Source organism: Erinaceus europaeus, chromosome 20, assembly GCF_950295315.1.
Source record: "Erinaceus europaeus chromosome 20, mEriEur2.1, whole genome shotgun sequence".
Classification (NCBI taxonomy): Eukaryota; Metazoa; Chordata; class Mammalia; order Eulipotyphla; family Erinaceidae; genus Erinaceus; species Erinaceus europaeus.
The window spans coordinates 4,306,427-4,323,986 of record NC_080181.1 but is presented as its reverse complement, the minus strand read 5'-3'; the positions used below and the strand labels follow the sequence as shown (position 1 = coordinate 4,323,986).

The 17,560-nt window shown below is 40.5% G+C and overlaps 1 protein-coding gene across 3 annotated transcripts in view; it reads right to left on the bottom strand.

The window, feature by feature from the left end:
• CNTN5 (contactin 5) overlaps positions 1 to 17,560 on the bottom strand; it is a 906,057-nt gene that overhangs the window by 194,052 nt on the left and 694,445 nt on the right. For all 3 annotated transcript variants that reach the window (XM_060179715.1, XM_060179713.1, XM_060179714.1), the window contains 2 exons: positions 9,282 to 9,463; positions 90 to 226 (listed from right to left, as the gene is read on the bottom strand). In XM_060179715.1, the coding sequence (XP_060035698.1) occupies positions 90 to 226; positions 9,282 to 9,463 (319 nt within the window). The remainder of the gene's footprint in view (positions 1 to 89; positions 227 to 9,281; positions 9,464 to 17,560) is intronic.

The window sequence follows — 17,560 nt, the reverse complement described above, 5'->3', positions numbered from 1 at the left end:
TTGCTTTCAAAAAGATAGAGTGGCCAGTTGGTCGTGGGTGACGTCCTGCTCACGACAGAGAGAGGAGCAGGACAGAGCTGCCACAGTACCTGAGGCGAGAGGGGCACTCCGTTCCTCAGCCAGCGGTAGGTGGGCCTGGGCTTCCCGGTCGCTTTACACTCCCACCGGAGAGGGCTCCCGCTGTCTAACTGAGTGTCGTTCAGTTTTTCTACCCAGTGTGGGTAAGCTGCAAGAATCCAAGCATTAAGGAAGGGTGACTTTATTTCTCAAGCATTTTACGACATTTGAAATCCATATCAAAACATACACTGTTTACCAAAGCAAGAGGTGTTTCAGTGGGTAGATTATCAGTCAGGAAACTCTGGCTCAGAGAGGTAAAGGAAACCTACCCTGGGCCACACAGCAAGTAAAGGATAGGAATTACTTCCCTCTGTTAATATGGTACTACGGAACTGTCCCAAGATCTCAGGCATATGTAATAGCACAGAAAAGCTTGCTGGCCTCCCCACCCCCCCCTTTTTTTTTGTCATTTTATTATCCTAACAAGAAAGGAGAGAGAGATTGGAATGAGACAGACTAAAGCATGTGGTGCCAGGGCTTGAATGCAGATCTTTATACCTGGAGGGTATGTATTGTACTTATCGAGCATTCCCAAGCCCACTAAAAAGCTTTTTTTTTGGGGGGGGGGCAGGGTCAAAACCAGCATGTTCTACTCCAAGGTAGTACACATTTCTCCCATTCTGCTCTACCAGAGGGAAAAATTAACAAGTGACTTCTGCTTTATTCCTGGTGTGTCTTGCACTCCTCTTGTCTCTAGTTGGGGGGCTGGGTGTCTTAGCAGTTCACTGGTTTTCCAGCCAATACTGTACTCCACATCAGTGTAAATTGGGCTTGTAAGCCTCTGTATTCATTCTGCGGCTCAACATTCATTTCAAAAGCTTGAAAGGATTAGTGAGTCTCATTTCCTTTGAAGAAAGCTTATCAGTTTGATGGAACTGACATATATTGCTGTGACTCAACTTCTAAGCCTGGAAGTGATCATTCAACAACTGTATGATGGTAAGCTTCAAACATTGCTTGTGAGTTCTGTGCCTGGCTTCTAAAATCAGCGACTTCATAGCTCTACGACATACGTTAAGCATAGGTAGGAATGGCGGGGTACAGGAGCCCTGTGCTACTTGGCTTTCACCCTTGAGCATTCTGTAAGCTCTCCGGCTCTTCTTTGCATGCTGCCCAACAAAGCATGGCCCTGCTATCCAACGAGTGGGGCTGCACTCTCCCAAACAAACACTCTGTCCTCTTAAAAGAGTTTACTCCATGTGGAACGTTCTACTTCTCTATATCTTTTGGTCGGCTCTACTCATATTTGAAATTTTAGTGTAAAATGCAAAGGCCAGAGAGACAAAGCATCAGGTAGGATTTGGAACTTGACACGTGCTGCTCTGGTCTGTGTCCTGCCAACACATGGGAGGTGTCATGGAACCAGAGAAAGATCTGGTGCTGTGCTCTTTCTCCCCATTTATGTCTGAATGAAAAAGTATCCCAGGAGCAATGTAGCTGCCATGTCTGGGGACCTCCCAAAGTGAAAAAATGCACACACACACACACACACACACACACACACACACACACACAGTCCCTATGTGAAATGGCAGCTATCTGCACCTTCTCTGAACACTTATGGCTCTTCATCACTTAAAAAAAAACCCATTAGAAGCTTGTCACTCTCATTCTGTTGCAGACTCAGACTGTAGCCATATTCTTTATTCAGCTGCGGTTTGACATTATCAAGATATAGTCAGCACCACACACATCTACTTTAGAACACTGACTGATAAAGTTTTATGGAAAAACCTTTGCTATGCCTCTCAGTGTACCCTGACAAGTGCTAGGTTAGACACCTTGTGGGAGATAACAAATTAACTGAAAAGGAATCTTAAGCTTCTACAATAAAGGGCCAAGTGGTGGATGCACCAGGTTGAGTGCACATGTTACCATGTGTGCAAGGTCCCAGCTTCAAGCCCCTGGTCCACACCTGTGGAGGAGAAGGTTCAAAAGCAGTGAAGCAGTGCTGCATGTATATATATATATATATATATATATATATATACATACATATATATATATGTTTGTATGTGTCTGTCTATCTATCTATCTACCTATCTTGTTCCTCCTCCCCTCTCAATATCTCTCTGTCCTATTAAGGAAAAATAGTATCAACAGTGGGAAAATTAAGAAAGAAACTATTAAAATAAAAAAACTATAAATCAAATTTTTACAAACATTTTCTGAATTACTCTACAAAAACTTTTAAATTTATAGAGACTTACTTAGGAGCAAAGTAAATTTGTCACAGTACTCAACATTAAACAATTAAATTAAAAATAAATAAATTTTGGCTGTTATTTCCTCTTCAAACATAGGACATTATAACTGGGACAATGCTGATGACTGAGAAAACAAAGATAATACTCGGAAACACACGGGGATAAATGCACATAGTATGAAGAGCAAGGACTTGAGTATGGATCCCAGTTTGAGACCTGGCTCCCTATCAGCAGGGGGGTTGCTTTACAAGCACTGAAGCAGGTCTGCAAGTGTTATCTTTCTCTCTCTCCCCCCCTCTCTATTTTTCCCTCCCCTCTCAATTTCTCTCTGCCCTATTAAAAAAAAAAAAGGCGAGTTGGGTGGTAGCGCAGCAGGTTAAGCGCAGGTAGCACAAAGCAAAGAACTGGAGTAAGGATCCCGGTTCAAGCCCCCAGCTCCCCACCTGCAAGGGAGTCGCTTCATAAGCAGTGAGGCAGGTCTGCAGGTATCTGTCTTTCTCTTCTCCTCTCTCCATTTCTCTCTGCCCTATCCAACAATGACAACAACAATAATAACTAATAATAACAATGATAACTACAACAATAAAACAACAAGGGCAGAACCAGGTGGTGGAGCACCTGGTTAAGCACACACATTACAGTACACAAGGACCCAGGTTCAAGGCCCTGGTCCCCATCTGCAGGGGGAAAGCTTCACAAGTGGTGAAGCAGGGCTGTAGGTGTCTCTCTGCGTCTCTCCATCTCTACCACCCCCTCCCCTCTCAATTTCTCTCTGTCTCTATCCAATAATAAATTAATTAATTTAATTAAATTAAAATATTTATTTTTTTAATGGGCAACAAAAGGGAATAAATAAATAAGTATTTTAAAAAAGAGAGAAAATGGCTGCAGGAGCAGTGGATTCGTAGTGCAGGCACTGAGCCCCCGTGATAATCCTGGAAGAAGAATAACTCCACAAGGTGTCTATGTCGCTTCAAAAATTGGTCCCTGGAGGTGGCATACATAGTATCCAGGTGTTCAAGTATATATTACCATGCTTGAATGCTTGAGGAACTGGGTACAGACACCTGGTTTCCACCTACATGGGGCCGAGGGACGATTCATGGTCAGTAGAGCAGTGCTGCAGGTATATCTCTTACTTCTTTTTCTTCTTTTCCCTCTCTCTCTATTTCTGTCTCAGAAATAGAGGCAGGAAGGAAGGAAGGAAGGAAGGAGGGAGGGAGGGAGGGAGGGAGGGAAGAGGGGAAGAGCATGGAAAGAATGAAGGAAGGAAATGACTCTGAGTGGTGAACCTGTCATGCAGGCATCAAGCCCCCGAGACAGCCTTGGTGGCAAAAATAAATTGAAAAACAAGCAAACAAACAAAAAAGACACTAAAGGGAGAGATACATTTAACTAAAGTATTATTAAACTTTACTTAATGAAAACTCCCACAAATTTGAAAAAAATGACCTATTACACTTCTCACAGAATAATAAAAATGCCTAAAAATTTTAATATGCTTTTGCCAAAACTGCTATTTTAGGGTACAGAATACTGAACATTTTAAGCCCAGAAGCTGTTATGCTCCGACCAGATGCACATATTCCCAACTATGCATGCTAAGGTAGAGCTTCCGATTACTCTCCAGGTTACTGTGCACACTATAAGCTTGTTTATCACCTCCTGTCATCACCTATTCAGAAATTAATTTTTTTATATTTATTTTATTATTTATTTATTTTCCCTTTTGGTGCCCTTGTTTTTTTATTGTTGTTGTAGTTATTAATGTCGTCATTGTTAGGATAGAGAAAAATGGAGAGAGGAGGGGAAGACAGAGACGGGGAGAAAAAGACAGACACCTGCAGACCTGCTTCACTGCCTTTGAAGGGATGCCGCTGCAGGTGGGGAGCCGGGGGCTCGAACCAGGATCCTTACACCGGTCCTTGCGCTTCGCAACACATGCGCTTAACCCACTGTGCTACTGCCCGACTCCCTAGAAATTAAATTTTCTGTGAGTTCCCCCCCTATTGCTTCTCCAGAATTGAAGTCAACATAGTTTAGACACACAGATGATTGTCAATATTAGGACTGTAGCTTTGGGGGAGGTAAGATGCTATATAGAAAGATGATAAAGTTGGGGTGAATATGGACTCAAATCCCAGTATTCTAACTTGTGATCAGGGGACTGAGTGGCTTAACTTCACTACCTGTCACCTGTAAATGGTGATTCCTGTTTCAGTGGGGCTATTATGATAATTGAGTATAATAAATATTAGTTACTTCCACTAGATACTTTCACTCCTAGCCCGCTTAGTACCATGCTTCTATAACCATTCCAACCATCCACAATCATTCACTGGCATGACTTCTCAAAAGTGTATATCCCAGGCTGTATAATATTATCTAATTCGTAATAGTCTAATTCTTATGTAGGTGCCATGCATTCTGCACAGAGAGATCTTGAGTTTCCCCAGTAGTCTTAAGAGTATTAAGTTCACTTTCTATATGCATGCATGTGTGTGTGCATGCATGTGTGTGTGTGTGTGTGTGTGTGTGTGGTTTTTGATTAGTGAAGTTCTGGGTGAATGCTTATCTTTCAGCATCAAATCTTTATTTGTAAGCAGGGAATAGTAGTGCTTCACATCACTGCTGTGAAGACAAGCTGACACAATGCTTCTGAATGTTAATTACTGTTTGTATTGTTCCAGGGCCAAAAGAACCCCCTACCCCCTCGGCTGGAGAATGAGTTTAATGGTAGAAGAAACTGAGAAGAGGTTTCTTACTAAATTTTATTCAAACCTAATACCCATGGGCTAAAAGTAAACAAATCAGTGCTGGTGCTTCTATCTTAAGACTTGAAGTAGTTCTGTACGTCCTTCTTCCAGGTGGTTTCCCCTGCCTAGCACTTAAGGCTCTGCAATAGTTTCTCAGATTGAAACAAGCCCCTTGTCTTTATCACAGCTGACACCATACTATATTTTACATTGGTTTTTCACTCAGCCCAATGGACCATGATTTCTATCCAAGCTCTCTTGCTAGCATGTAGAACAGTAATAGGCACTCAGTAAAAATTAACTGAACCAGTGAATAAATGATTAAGATGTACATGGTACAGTTAATTTGTTGGAATTGATAATTTCTTAAAGGAGTTAATTATGGTACAGAATAAAAATAGGTTGAACTGAAAAATTAATATTTAAAACACTTTTTAGTCGGACCTGTAAGGGCATTCGGCTCTTTAGGAGAACTGATGTTGAGCGGTAGTGACAGTTGTAGTTGCTTGGTGGAATCAGGCAACTATGCAAGTTGGGGAATTCCATATTGGAAGTATTTGTATTTACTTGTTTACCATTCTGGATTGTGGTGCTCCTGTCCTACTTAGTATCCCTATCTGAGAAGCAAGAGTGCCATTCGATATGCATTATTTACAATACGCACTTTAGTAGCAAAAATGAACAGTAGGTAACTGACATCCCTAAAGATGAAACTGTAGATATTTTTAAAATAGAGTAGCCATATTCTTACATACAAGCTAGTTGGCTTTCTGGCATTGGGGACAAATGTGAGCACTTATAGCTATAGTCTATTTATTACACAGATCTATTGGGTTGTTAGAAAAGTCATGAATACTTTTCTACGTTATCCTATGCAAAAATGTATCATGACTTTTTCAACAACTCAATATTAATTAAGGTCGTCAGCTAGCAAAGGTTTTCTGTGAAGAATCAGGTAGCAAATGTTTTAAATTTGCAAGTTAGCTGGATGGAACTTGAGAACATTATGCTTAGTGAAATAAGCAAGGAGGTAAAGGAAAGCTACAGGATAATCTCACTCATCTGTAGAATTTAGAGAACTGAACACACATAATTAAACAACCAGAGACAACACAATCCATATTTAAATTGGAAAACTATAGTGGTTACCTAAGGGAAAGGGGGAAGGGCACAGACTTCCAGTGGCGGGGAAGATGTAAAACTTCAGTCCCATCACTATTTAGTCCTATCAACAGTAATATGACGTGTGTGGGGGGGTATTTAATATCTCAATTTCCCAAACTGCCTAACTTGTAGCCCTAAGCACAAATATTAGCTTTGGCTAATATTTATCTTAGATTTGCAAAATGATCAAACTCTAATAAGCAGATTAATTTGTTCATGGAACTCTAAAAATGTATCTGAAAATATAGCTCTGCAAACATGTTAACTATAGCGTTAGGCCAGGCAGGTCAAGAGCTTTTGACCTTGTAAGTATTTAAAATACAAAGAGGTTCAGATACCACTAAAAGGGTTCAAAGCATAGTGAAATCAAGTATATTAATATAGATACTACCCCCCAACTAACCTGTTTGTAATAACTAATTGTTGGTATTTTAACTCTTTCTAAGACCCCTTCCGTTCTCTTTAGGACCCACATTTCTCCTAGTCCTGGTCCCTCTAGGACATGCCCACACTTCTTGAAATTCCTTCTCTATGATTCCTTACCGCCATACCAACTTTGTTGACTTCAACCAAATTGCTACTGGTGCTGCCACCCTGCATTATGCTGCTATTGAAATCCTACTATGGACTGTAACCAGAGATACCAGTCTGAGAAGTCAACCTCGCAACTCTTCAAAGTCTGGTGAGACCTTTCATAACACATGGGACTACCTACATCCAAGTTAGATGGCATGTCATTTAACTGAGTAACAGATATCAGATGAGGCTAGGGTTTAGAGTACTGGAAACAGGTCTACACATACCCATAAATAAGGGGGAATCATATAACTCAAAGTGCTCAATAATGGTTGAAGTACCTAAGAAAGGCATCATAAATTCTGCAATTGATTGGATTTAGACCAAATTAGCAGGACAGCCTAGCAGAAAGGCCCAAGAAGACAGATCCCCAAAACCTAACTCTGGCTGAGCTCAATAAATAATATTCAATGCCTAAAAAACTGAGAGAAAATCTAAGATAATCAGATAAAGAAAGGACTACAAAAGTTGGATAAGGGCAAGAGGCTGGCCCACTAATAATGGCCTCTTTGGTCAATATCACACCACCTGATCATCTGGGGCCCTAGTTAGGGAATCCTTGGATTCCCATACACATATGATGGGCCTTGATATTCTAAAGGGTCCTTCTCTCCACTACCACTGGTCACTTCCATAAGGAACAGTGTTTTGTGGGCCCTCCCAGGACCTTGGCTCTGCCATAAATCAATGATGGTAGGGAGAGCCCCAGTCTCAGAAGGGAGGCTGGGGGTATCCTGCCCTGCCACTCAAAAAAGACTGGTTCTGAAATGAGCACAGCCTGCAATGTTCCTCAGTTGTGAGCATGAGCTATAAGCTCAGACCAGCAGGGACTTAGAGGTTACACAGGCTCTGGTGCTAAATATTAAGATGTATTTATACATGGGCCCTGGAGCAGGTGGGTAGAAGTAAATAGTTAATTTTAGCCAGAGATTTTTTTTTTTTAATAAGAATGGGAGCTACTCCCTGCCCTAATTCAACTTTCTAGCTATTTTCTTTACTCTGACACCATTCTCTTAGACAATATCTTATCCAACATCAGGCTAGCTACCAACCTCAACCGAAACTACTATAGTTGTATGCCCCCAGGAACATGTGTAGAATGGTTCTCCTACCTTTCTTCTACCCTAAAATCCCCAATCTCATCTGCTCTGATCCTACTTTTTGGTTTCTTCCTGTTCATTAACCATCTTGTCTCAACTTAGGTCATGCCACCTTCCAGACACCAAGTTGCAGATGCTACCATGACTGCACCCTGATTTCTCTGGCCAGATGACCTCACCAGTGTGTCCTGGACCCTCACATCTCCAGAGCTCTGGTCCACTAGGGAAAGATAGAAACAGGCTGGGGGTATGGATCAACCCGTTAACGCCCATGCTCAGCAGAGAAGCAGCCACAGAAACCAGAACTCCTACCCTCTGCTCCCCATGAACAACCTTGATCTATACTCCCAGCAGGGGAGAAGTGATAGGAGGAAAATAAGAGGAAGCTGCACTCCAGCTCCATCAGCACCCAGAGAGAGAGAGAGAAGGAAAAGGAGAGGGACATATGGAGGTAGCTACTATGCTATGAGTAGCGGCTTAGAGGGAGAGAGGATTGAATCAGGAAAAGAATGGGCAACTATGTATAAATGTGGACAGATAGCTGTAGAGAAAATGGTTGGCTCATGTCTACAACTTCAGGGAAACTGTGGGGGATTGTAGTGGGGAGAGTGAAGATTCAGAAATCTGGTGTTGGGAATGGTGTGGATTCAAACCCCTGTCCATATGCAATTCTGTAATATAAAAATAAAATTTTAAAAAATGGCTTGGCTACTGTTTCAATAAAATTGCATTTACAAAAGATAAGACAGTGGACAAACTGTGGTCCATGGCTATCAACTGTGATTCTTAATTCAGGCCAAAGGCAGAAAAGTTAGCAAAAGTTATGAGATTTTTAACTGATAGCAAAAGGATGAATTTGGTATATCACTCACAGACAGAAGTTGAGGAACAAGATCAGAAGGGAAAACACTATGCAGAGCATGGACTGGGTTTGGTGTATTGCACCAAAGTAAAAGACTCTGGGAGTGGGGTGTGAGGGTTCAGGTCCAAGAATATAATGGCAGAGGAGGACCTAGTGGGGGCTATACTCTTATGTGGAAAATGAGAAATTGTATGCATGTATAAACTATTGTTATTTTACTATGGACTGTAAACCATTAATCCCCCAATAAAGAAAAAAAAGACAAAGAGATTGTAAATTACTATATATTTTCATTGTATAAAAATCCTGGCAAATCCTCATTTGTTTTTAATCTAAAACATTTCTATGCATGGGATAATTTGCCATGCAAAAAAAAAGTGTAATTATAAATTATCAGCTAGTACTTATGTACCTACCAAATCTTATTTACTGAAAATTAACATGTGTCATCAGTCTGACAGTTGGGACTAGCACATACTTGAGTTACAGCACTTACTGTATACTTGTAGCTGTCCACGGAAGGAATTTTTGCCACGAGAGTTTTCCGCTCTGCACTCATAGACACCACTGTCATCCAGCTGCACATTAGGGATCTCCAGCACTGCCTGAGATTTCCGCAGACGTGCCTTACCAGGAATGTAGCCGTTAACCTTCATCCATGTGATTGCTGGGACTGGGCTACAATACAGAGTAAAAAGATCATTATTACACTTCCCATCATTAGGAGCATAGATTCTGTTACCTGGCAATTTAAGCACTTAATAGGCTGAGTGCAATAAAACGCAACCACAATTAAGGAGCGTGTGCTGCTTGATAGACTTCACTTTTCATGCAGGTTGCCTGGCGAGTGGTTAGATTGCAAGGAAGATAGCTTCCTCTTCTTTCATAGTTTAGGAAAGGAATCCAGAGATAGTATTTTATACATTTTGACTCATAATAACTGTTTCTTTTCCTTTCCCCACAATATTTGGAATGTTGTCTTTGTCATATAATTGGTTCTCAAATACTTAAATCGGTTTCAAGCCTCCCAGTTGTGTTCCACTGGTTTATTTATTACTATCTATATTTAATGCACTTTGTGCTCTGGATCCCATCTACTTTTCCTATTTACTTTCGCACTATTTCCTTCCATATCCCCTGACCCAGAAACACATTTCTCTGTGTTTCCAATCATATCTGTTAAAATCCTACTAATCCAGGGAGACTCGTCCTAAATGCCTCTTCTGCAGAGGTCTTTCCTTATTTGCCTTGCCTACTGGGATTTATTTCTTTTAAATGACAAAGAGCTTTGTGTATACTAATCACACCTCTTCCAGCCTATCATGCACTTGACTATAAACCGAAGCTTCTTTGCCACTACTTTTTAAAAGTAGTGATAGCAATTCACTACAATTAACAATGCCATGATAAAAGTTCTGTATTTTTAACACCTTTCCAATTAGACCCTTTGGGATAATACATGGAACTGAAACACTTGGGTTAAAGAGTTGAACATTTTTGCTATTTAATTATGCATATCCAGGAAGGATGAGACTTTTGTGTGCTTCTATTGCCTTATATTGGAATGGCACATTGCTTTCTAATACATGTCACAACAGACTTTTTTGGCTTGCCTCTAGGGTTTTCAATAGGGCTGAGTGCCTTCATAACGTGCTTCCAATGGGCATTTTTTCTTTCTTTCTTTCTCTTCAGGAGACAGAGACTTGGGCAGAGAGGGGAGGGAATAAAGAAAGACACTGCTCCACTTCAGACAGGGACCAGGGGCTTAAACATTGTCCTCATGTACAGTAACATGTAGTCTACTGGGCTGCCCACTGTCTAGACCCATTGAGATGGTCTTTTTTAAGTTTAGAATTTTTGCATCTATATTTGAAGGTGTAATTGTAGTTTTTAGGTGTTTTTTTTTTTTTGGATTGTAATTATTTTCTAGTGAGCTGGCAGTTGGTTTGTTCACAAGCTAGCTTTGACAGACTTGGTATTGCAGTATGAGATGACAGCTTGGTAAAGTTGCCAGGTTATCCCCATCTCCTTAAATAGTAGGGGAACTACATATGTCTAGAAAACTGAAACATTCTCACCAACCCACTCAAGTCTGCCACCAGTGAATATACTGACAATGTATTTAACTACTTGTACTTTTAATTTTATCTAACTCTCTGCTTCTGTAAACTCTGACAATTAATAATTCCCTAATAATCAACTACCTCCTTTATCAATTCAATGTTTTAGCATCAAGGGAGAACCAAGGAGAGCATTGAAGGAGCTCCATGAATGGTGGAGTAGTGTTTTGGCCTCTTACCATTCTCTCTCTCTCAAAGAAAAGAATAACCTAGGTTCATGATTAGCCAACAATTTGTTCTACTTTATATCTTAACTCTTTTTCAGCCACCAGGTTCCAGATGCTACCATGATGCCGAGACTTCCCTTGACAGAGGACCTCACCAATGTGTCCTAGAGCCCCGCCTCCCCAGACATACAACCCACTAGGGAAAGAGAGAGACAGGCTGGGAGAATGGCTTGGCCTGCCAACGCCCGCCCATGTTCATCAGGGAAGCAATTACAGAAGCCAGACCTTCCACCTTCTGCACCCTATCATGACCCTGGGTCCATACTCCCAGAGGTATAAAGAATAGGAAAGCTTTCAAGGGAGGGTTTGGATACGGAGTTCTGGTGGTAGGAATTGTGTGGAATTGTACCCCCTCTTATCCTATGGCCTTGTTAATATTTCCACTTTATAAATAAAAACTTACAAAAAGAAATAACGAAATTGTTAGTAGACATGTCATATAAAATTAAAAGATGTAACAATGTAACCAATAATTCAGCCAGAGAAGTGAAGAGACAAAAAAGAGGAAATCATACAAAACATGAAGAATGACATAACAAAATTCCCCTGATGATGGATATGAATACATACTAGTAGCACAACACACACTAAGCATGACCGAGATCACAGAGCACCAACGACATATACTAGTCACAGTCATGGAGGACAGCAGATTGTACATACACACACACAATGGTCATAATGTTTACTGCCATTCCAAAAGCAAAAATGGAAGCAGAGAAAATGGTGCTGGATTAGTTAAGGTCAGGGTACTTGGAGGGGGATAATAGAAAACTATAAACCTGAAATTCTGTTTCTAGTGAATAGTCTTTCAGAAAGTGAAATGGAAAGTTATTATCAGATCTATAAAAAGTAGTGAATTTCTCACCAAAAGATAATATATAAAAAACAATATATAAATATATAATAAGTACACAGTTTTTTTTTAGGGAGAAGGAAAATGACTCGTGGAAAAAGAGGTTAATACAGAGAAAGCGCCTGAGACATGATTGTTTCAATAAGATCCTACTGTTTAAGGGTTTATTGGGGGCTTGTTCTCTCGAACTTCACTAATATATGCTGACTTTTTCAGACTGACAGACACAGACAGGAAGACAACACAAAACCAAAGCTTTCCCCAGTGCAGTGGGGGCCAAGCTCCCTCCCAGATGAGCTGTCTTGACTGTCCTATTCGAAGAGTTATGCTTAATACTTGCTCCTGTTATTTTACTAACAGAATTTGGACTATCTAAATGGATACCTTCCACAAGATGTCTCAGATTATCAGAGTAAAAAGGAAGATGGCCTGATATTGGAATATATATATATATTTATTTTATCTTCATCGGGGGGCTTTATTATCACAAAATGCTTGTGTGTTAGCTTCCACAATTGAACTCTGCTTTCGGTTTTGTATCTGATAGACATTTAAAATAGTCTGTGTAAAGTCATTCACTTTCTACTACTGAACTATACAGTAATAATGATTTTCATCTGTGGAGAACAAATGAATCTGAAGCTGTACATTACGTTTCTTCTATTCAACAGTTTCTTCAAGTTAATTAAACTACATAATTACATAATTTAACAGAAAAGAACGGTCCCACTGACAAGCAGATTTTTTTAGAATAATAAATTATAACCTGTTGATGTTACTTTTAGACATCCAGATTATATTTGTCCTCATTATAATACAAAATTTTACAAAAAATAAAAATTCACTGAAAAAAAAACACCAATTTTTCACATCTTTTTTTCTTCAGTTTCCAATCGTCACATAATTTTCCTTTTTTGTGTTTGAGGACTCACTAAATGCAATTATAGAAAGACTTTTAATTGTTGGCCTAAGAACATATCATCTCAAACAGTCGTGGTCAAGTCAAAATTGCTGGTACACACATTCCTGATTTGTAGTCTCTTGGGGTGTGGAGGATGCACAGGGCTGAGTGAAAGAGGCCTCAGTTTTATCCCCGGCAACATCACTAGTCAAAGTTGAGTGAGGCAGTTCTCTTTTTTATTTTAGTTTATCATTATTATTTAACCAAAGTATTGTTCAGCTCTGGCTTATGGTGAATTGAACCTGGGGTGACGGGGCCTCAGGTGTGAATGAACTATTATGAGTCTCTTTGCATAACCATTATGCTATCTATCCTCCCCCCACCCAGCCCCAGTGATTTGTTTTTCAAAGAACACAAAGCCACTAAAAATGCAATGTCTTTGAAATGGTATGCACACTGATTATATGACTCCTTCCTGTTTAAGCATTTATAACTGTGGGCAAGGGATGAGTAGGTCCAGGATTTGAGCTGGAAGGGAGGGGGCATGGGGAAACACCTCTGTTAGAAGTGCTATAAAACTGGACTTCGATACCTTTAATGGAAAAGAGAAGGAGGCAGCTCAGGAAGCAAAAGGAAGAGAGCTCTGGTGAGAGCAGTTATGGTGAAGTGGCAAGACGACCCTTCTCTCTGCTCATGAACTCTCTTAGTAAAGCCATTTTAAGTCTTCAGGACATAGTAGAGTTGTTCTAGCAGTGAAGCTCAATAAAGTGAATGGCATAATGCCTTAAGGAACCGATGGCCTCCTTAGAATAGACAGAGATGAGTCAAATACAGATAGAGATGGTTTTAAGAAAAAATAGAGCAAAATCATCCTCCTGGCAGTGAAGTCCCCATGCATGAACTCAGTTGGCAGACCTTTACACAGCCCGATACGCTACACCACATGGCGTGCAGAAGTTACTGGCTTCTCTACAGAGCACACACTCCTTTCAGAAACAAGTGTCTTCAAATCGTGAGGCTGTATTGCTATTTACTTCCACTTATTTCCTAATATGTGTGCCTCTTTGTTATTACGGGCTTTGGAATGTGGACATTGTGAAGGCCACAGATAGTATGGCTAGAAAATTTTTTGAAAGGATTTCTGCATTCAGTGTTCCATGCATGCTATTGTCAAATCAAGCAAGGGGCTCCAGATTGCTACTGGTGCTTATTCTTGGGCCTGTAGGTGCCTCGAACTCATCATGCTGTTCATGACTACCTAGAGAAACCAGCCAAACTTTCTTGTTTTCAAATGGCACATGTATAATAAAAGATGATTCTTTTGTCTGTTTGTTTGTTTGTTTTGGTGGGCATTTAGGGTTAGAAATTATCTGAAAGAACTGTAGCAAGGATCTCAGTTCGAGCTTCCTTTCCATCTGCAGGGGGGTCACTTTGCAAGTGGTGATGCAGATCTGCAGATGTCTATCTTTATCTCTTTATCTTCCCCTCCACTCTCAATTTCTCTGTCCTATAAAAAAAAAATCAAAAAAGTGGCCACAGGAACAGTGGATTCACAGTCAGGCATTAAGCCCCAGCGATAACCCTGGAGGCAAAAAAAAAAACAAAACTGAAGTTACATAGTTTTAACCAGACTAATATCAGACAATTATTTAAGGAGAACATCTTTCCAACAATCACGTGAAAGTGAGGGTACAAGTTGAAAAGAAGTGTGCAGCTAAAATCTGTACTATAAAGATGAGTAGGGATGCTAGTAGGAATGCTAGTAGGAATGCTAGTAGGGATGCTAGTAGGGATGCTAGTAGGGATGCTAGTAGGGATGCTAGTAGGGATGCTAGTAGGAATGCTAGTAGGAATGCTAGTAGGAATGCTAGTAGGAATGCTAGTAGAATGCTAGCTTTGATAGATAAGCACATTACAATTCTCGTTTCCTCTACTAGTAGGGATGCTAGTAGGGATGCTAGTAGGGATGCTAGTAGGAATGCTAGTAGGAATGCTAGTAGGAATGCTAGTAGGAATGCTAGTAGAATGCTAGCTTTGATAGATAAGCACATTACAATTCTCGTTTCCTCTACTTGCGTCTGTCGAAATTTTATCTGTTCAACTGTGCATTTGACTATATCTATTTAACCACACACTTTGATTTTAATGTAGAAGAAGCAATGTAACTAAAGAAGATAATGGAGTTACTTTAACTAATGCTCTATGTAGAATGGCATTATTCAGTTGGCTCAAAAATCTCTTAGTAACAGTCAGAAACTATGTGAAGTCACATTGAAATTGTAGCATAAGCTTTCTGTTACGCGCTGACAAAGTGACAGGATAAAATGTGCCTCCAAATGTAGTTCCAGTAAGTAAAAAAAAGTATTGGATGAACTTTGGCCATTGTTGAAGTCATTAGAGGCATTTTTAAAGATGATTTTTATACAAATGATAAGGTAATGTGTAGAATCTGTCAAGTCAGAAGGAATACTTCCCTGTAAAGATTTAATGATGTCAGAGGAAAGTACTCCCCAGCTGCAAATCACCATTCACAGACAAATTGTGGGTCTGTCTAATGGAACTTCCTATTTTCCTTGCATAAGTCACAAGTGAGATATGAATTTTACATCTGATGTGAAAATATATACAGTTATGGTTCCTTTGTGACTTTCACAAAAGAAGGAAACATTGTATATCTTTGATAAAAACTGAAAGAGCCAAGAAAGCACATAAAAATACATCATAAAAAAGCTATTGAAACAAAGGTATATTTTTATTTTATGATCCTGTATCTCAAAGAAAAAAAACTATTAATGCAGATGATCATGACTAGCTACATAACATGCAAATTCCTCAAGGCAAAAGTTTTCTTCAAAAAAGTTTTTAACTTTCAACAACTGGTGAATATGAAGCTTGGATCTTTCCAGAGATGGTCTCAACTTGAACCAAGAGACCCCATTCACAGACAACAAATAATGGGCACCAGGGAGAAGAAATTAGCTACATCAAAGTGAAGTCATTTTTAGGGTGTTGGGAAATGTCTTTGAGTGAAACAACTTATAAGGAAATTGTGTTTTGACCAGGGTGTGCAGACATTGCTTTCTCTCATTGGCACTGAGCTAAAACAAAGCTGACTGGGAGGAAGCTGAAGGACCAGAACCTGCTGGATAAATCCGTCTCCCAGGAAAGGTGCTGCTCTATGTTGCCCGTGCAGCGCTGTATTTAAAAGTGGGGTAAAGAGAGGTCCAGGGATTTCCGTTCAAGCACTGCCCCACCCTGTTGGAGGAAGCTTCAGTGCTGTGGTCTTCCCCCAGCCTTTCTGTCTGAAAAAGTTGGCCCAGAGTGGTGAAGCCAAAGTATGAACAAAATAATAATAATAATAATAATAATAATAAACACCTTGTTTTATTTTTCCCTTTCATTTACTCTGACCTTCTATTTTAATTTTCCAGTTTCTGCCAGAAAAGTTGTACTAATTATTCGGTATCCTTCTTGAATTTGATGTTTCTAGTTTGAAACATAGCAAAGTTTGCTTTTCTGGGTTTACTGCATTGCATTTCCTTCAAACTTTGTATATGCTTATAAAAGTGATGTGCTGGATTCAAACTTAGGTTAAAGAATAGGGAAGCTGTCAGGGAAGGGGATGGGATAAGGAGCTCTGGTGGTGGGAACTGTGTGCAGTTGTACCCCTCTTATCCTATGGTTTAGCCATTGTTTCCTTTTTGTAAATAAATAATAATAATAAAAAACTTAGGTGGGAAAAGAGGCTGCCGTACAAAATGAGCACAGCATTTGTGACCATCCACATTGTTTTGTGTGTGAGTCACAGAGAAGTTGAAGGGGAGGGGGGAGAGTGAAGGGGGGAGATATATATATATATATAGAGAGAGAGAGAGATAGAGAGAGAGAAAGAGAGAGAGAAAGGGAGAGAGAGCACGAGAGAGCGCTGCAGACTGCTTATGAAGCAGTTCTCACTGCAGGTGTGGGGGGAGACCCAAATCCAGGTCCTTAACTAGCTGTGCCACTTCCCAAACCCCATAAACTGCCTCATAAAGGTGATAGAAACAAAAGTAAGTATTCAGTAGTTTTATAACCAACATTCAGAAGCAAATGAGTAGTTTTTTTTTTTTTTGGAATTGAGAGAAGTGGGAAAGACAGACACCTGCAGATCTGGTTGGGATTCCTGCACAGCCCTTGCACACTACGTGCTCGGGTTCCTGCACAGCCCTTGCACACTACGTGCTCGGGTTCCTGCACAGCCCTTGCACACTACGTGCTCGGGTTCCTGCACAGCCCTTGCACACTACGTGCTCGGGTTCCTGCACAGCCCTTGCACACTACGTGCTCGGGTTCCTGCACAGCCCTTGCACACTACGTGCTCGGGTTCCTGCACAGCCCTTGCACACTATGTCCTCTTAAGCTGCTGCACTACCACTGACCCCTAGTGTGGATTTTTATGAAAAATTAATGCAAGATATCTTTTGCTGCAGTAAATAGATACAATGAACATTGGCAGACACCCATTTCTTCCTCTCTCTCTCTCTGTCTCACTCTCTCTCTTTGTGACGACTGGGACCTTCACCTCTTCAAGCTGGTCTTTTCGGGGTGGTGGGGAAGGTGCCACAGCATCTCGAGTGTGGTGGGGGCTTGACTCAAACTAGGGTGGTACACAGGGAAACCAGGCACACCATC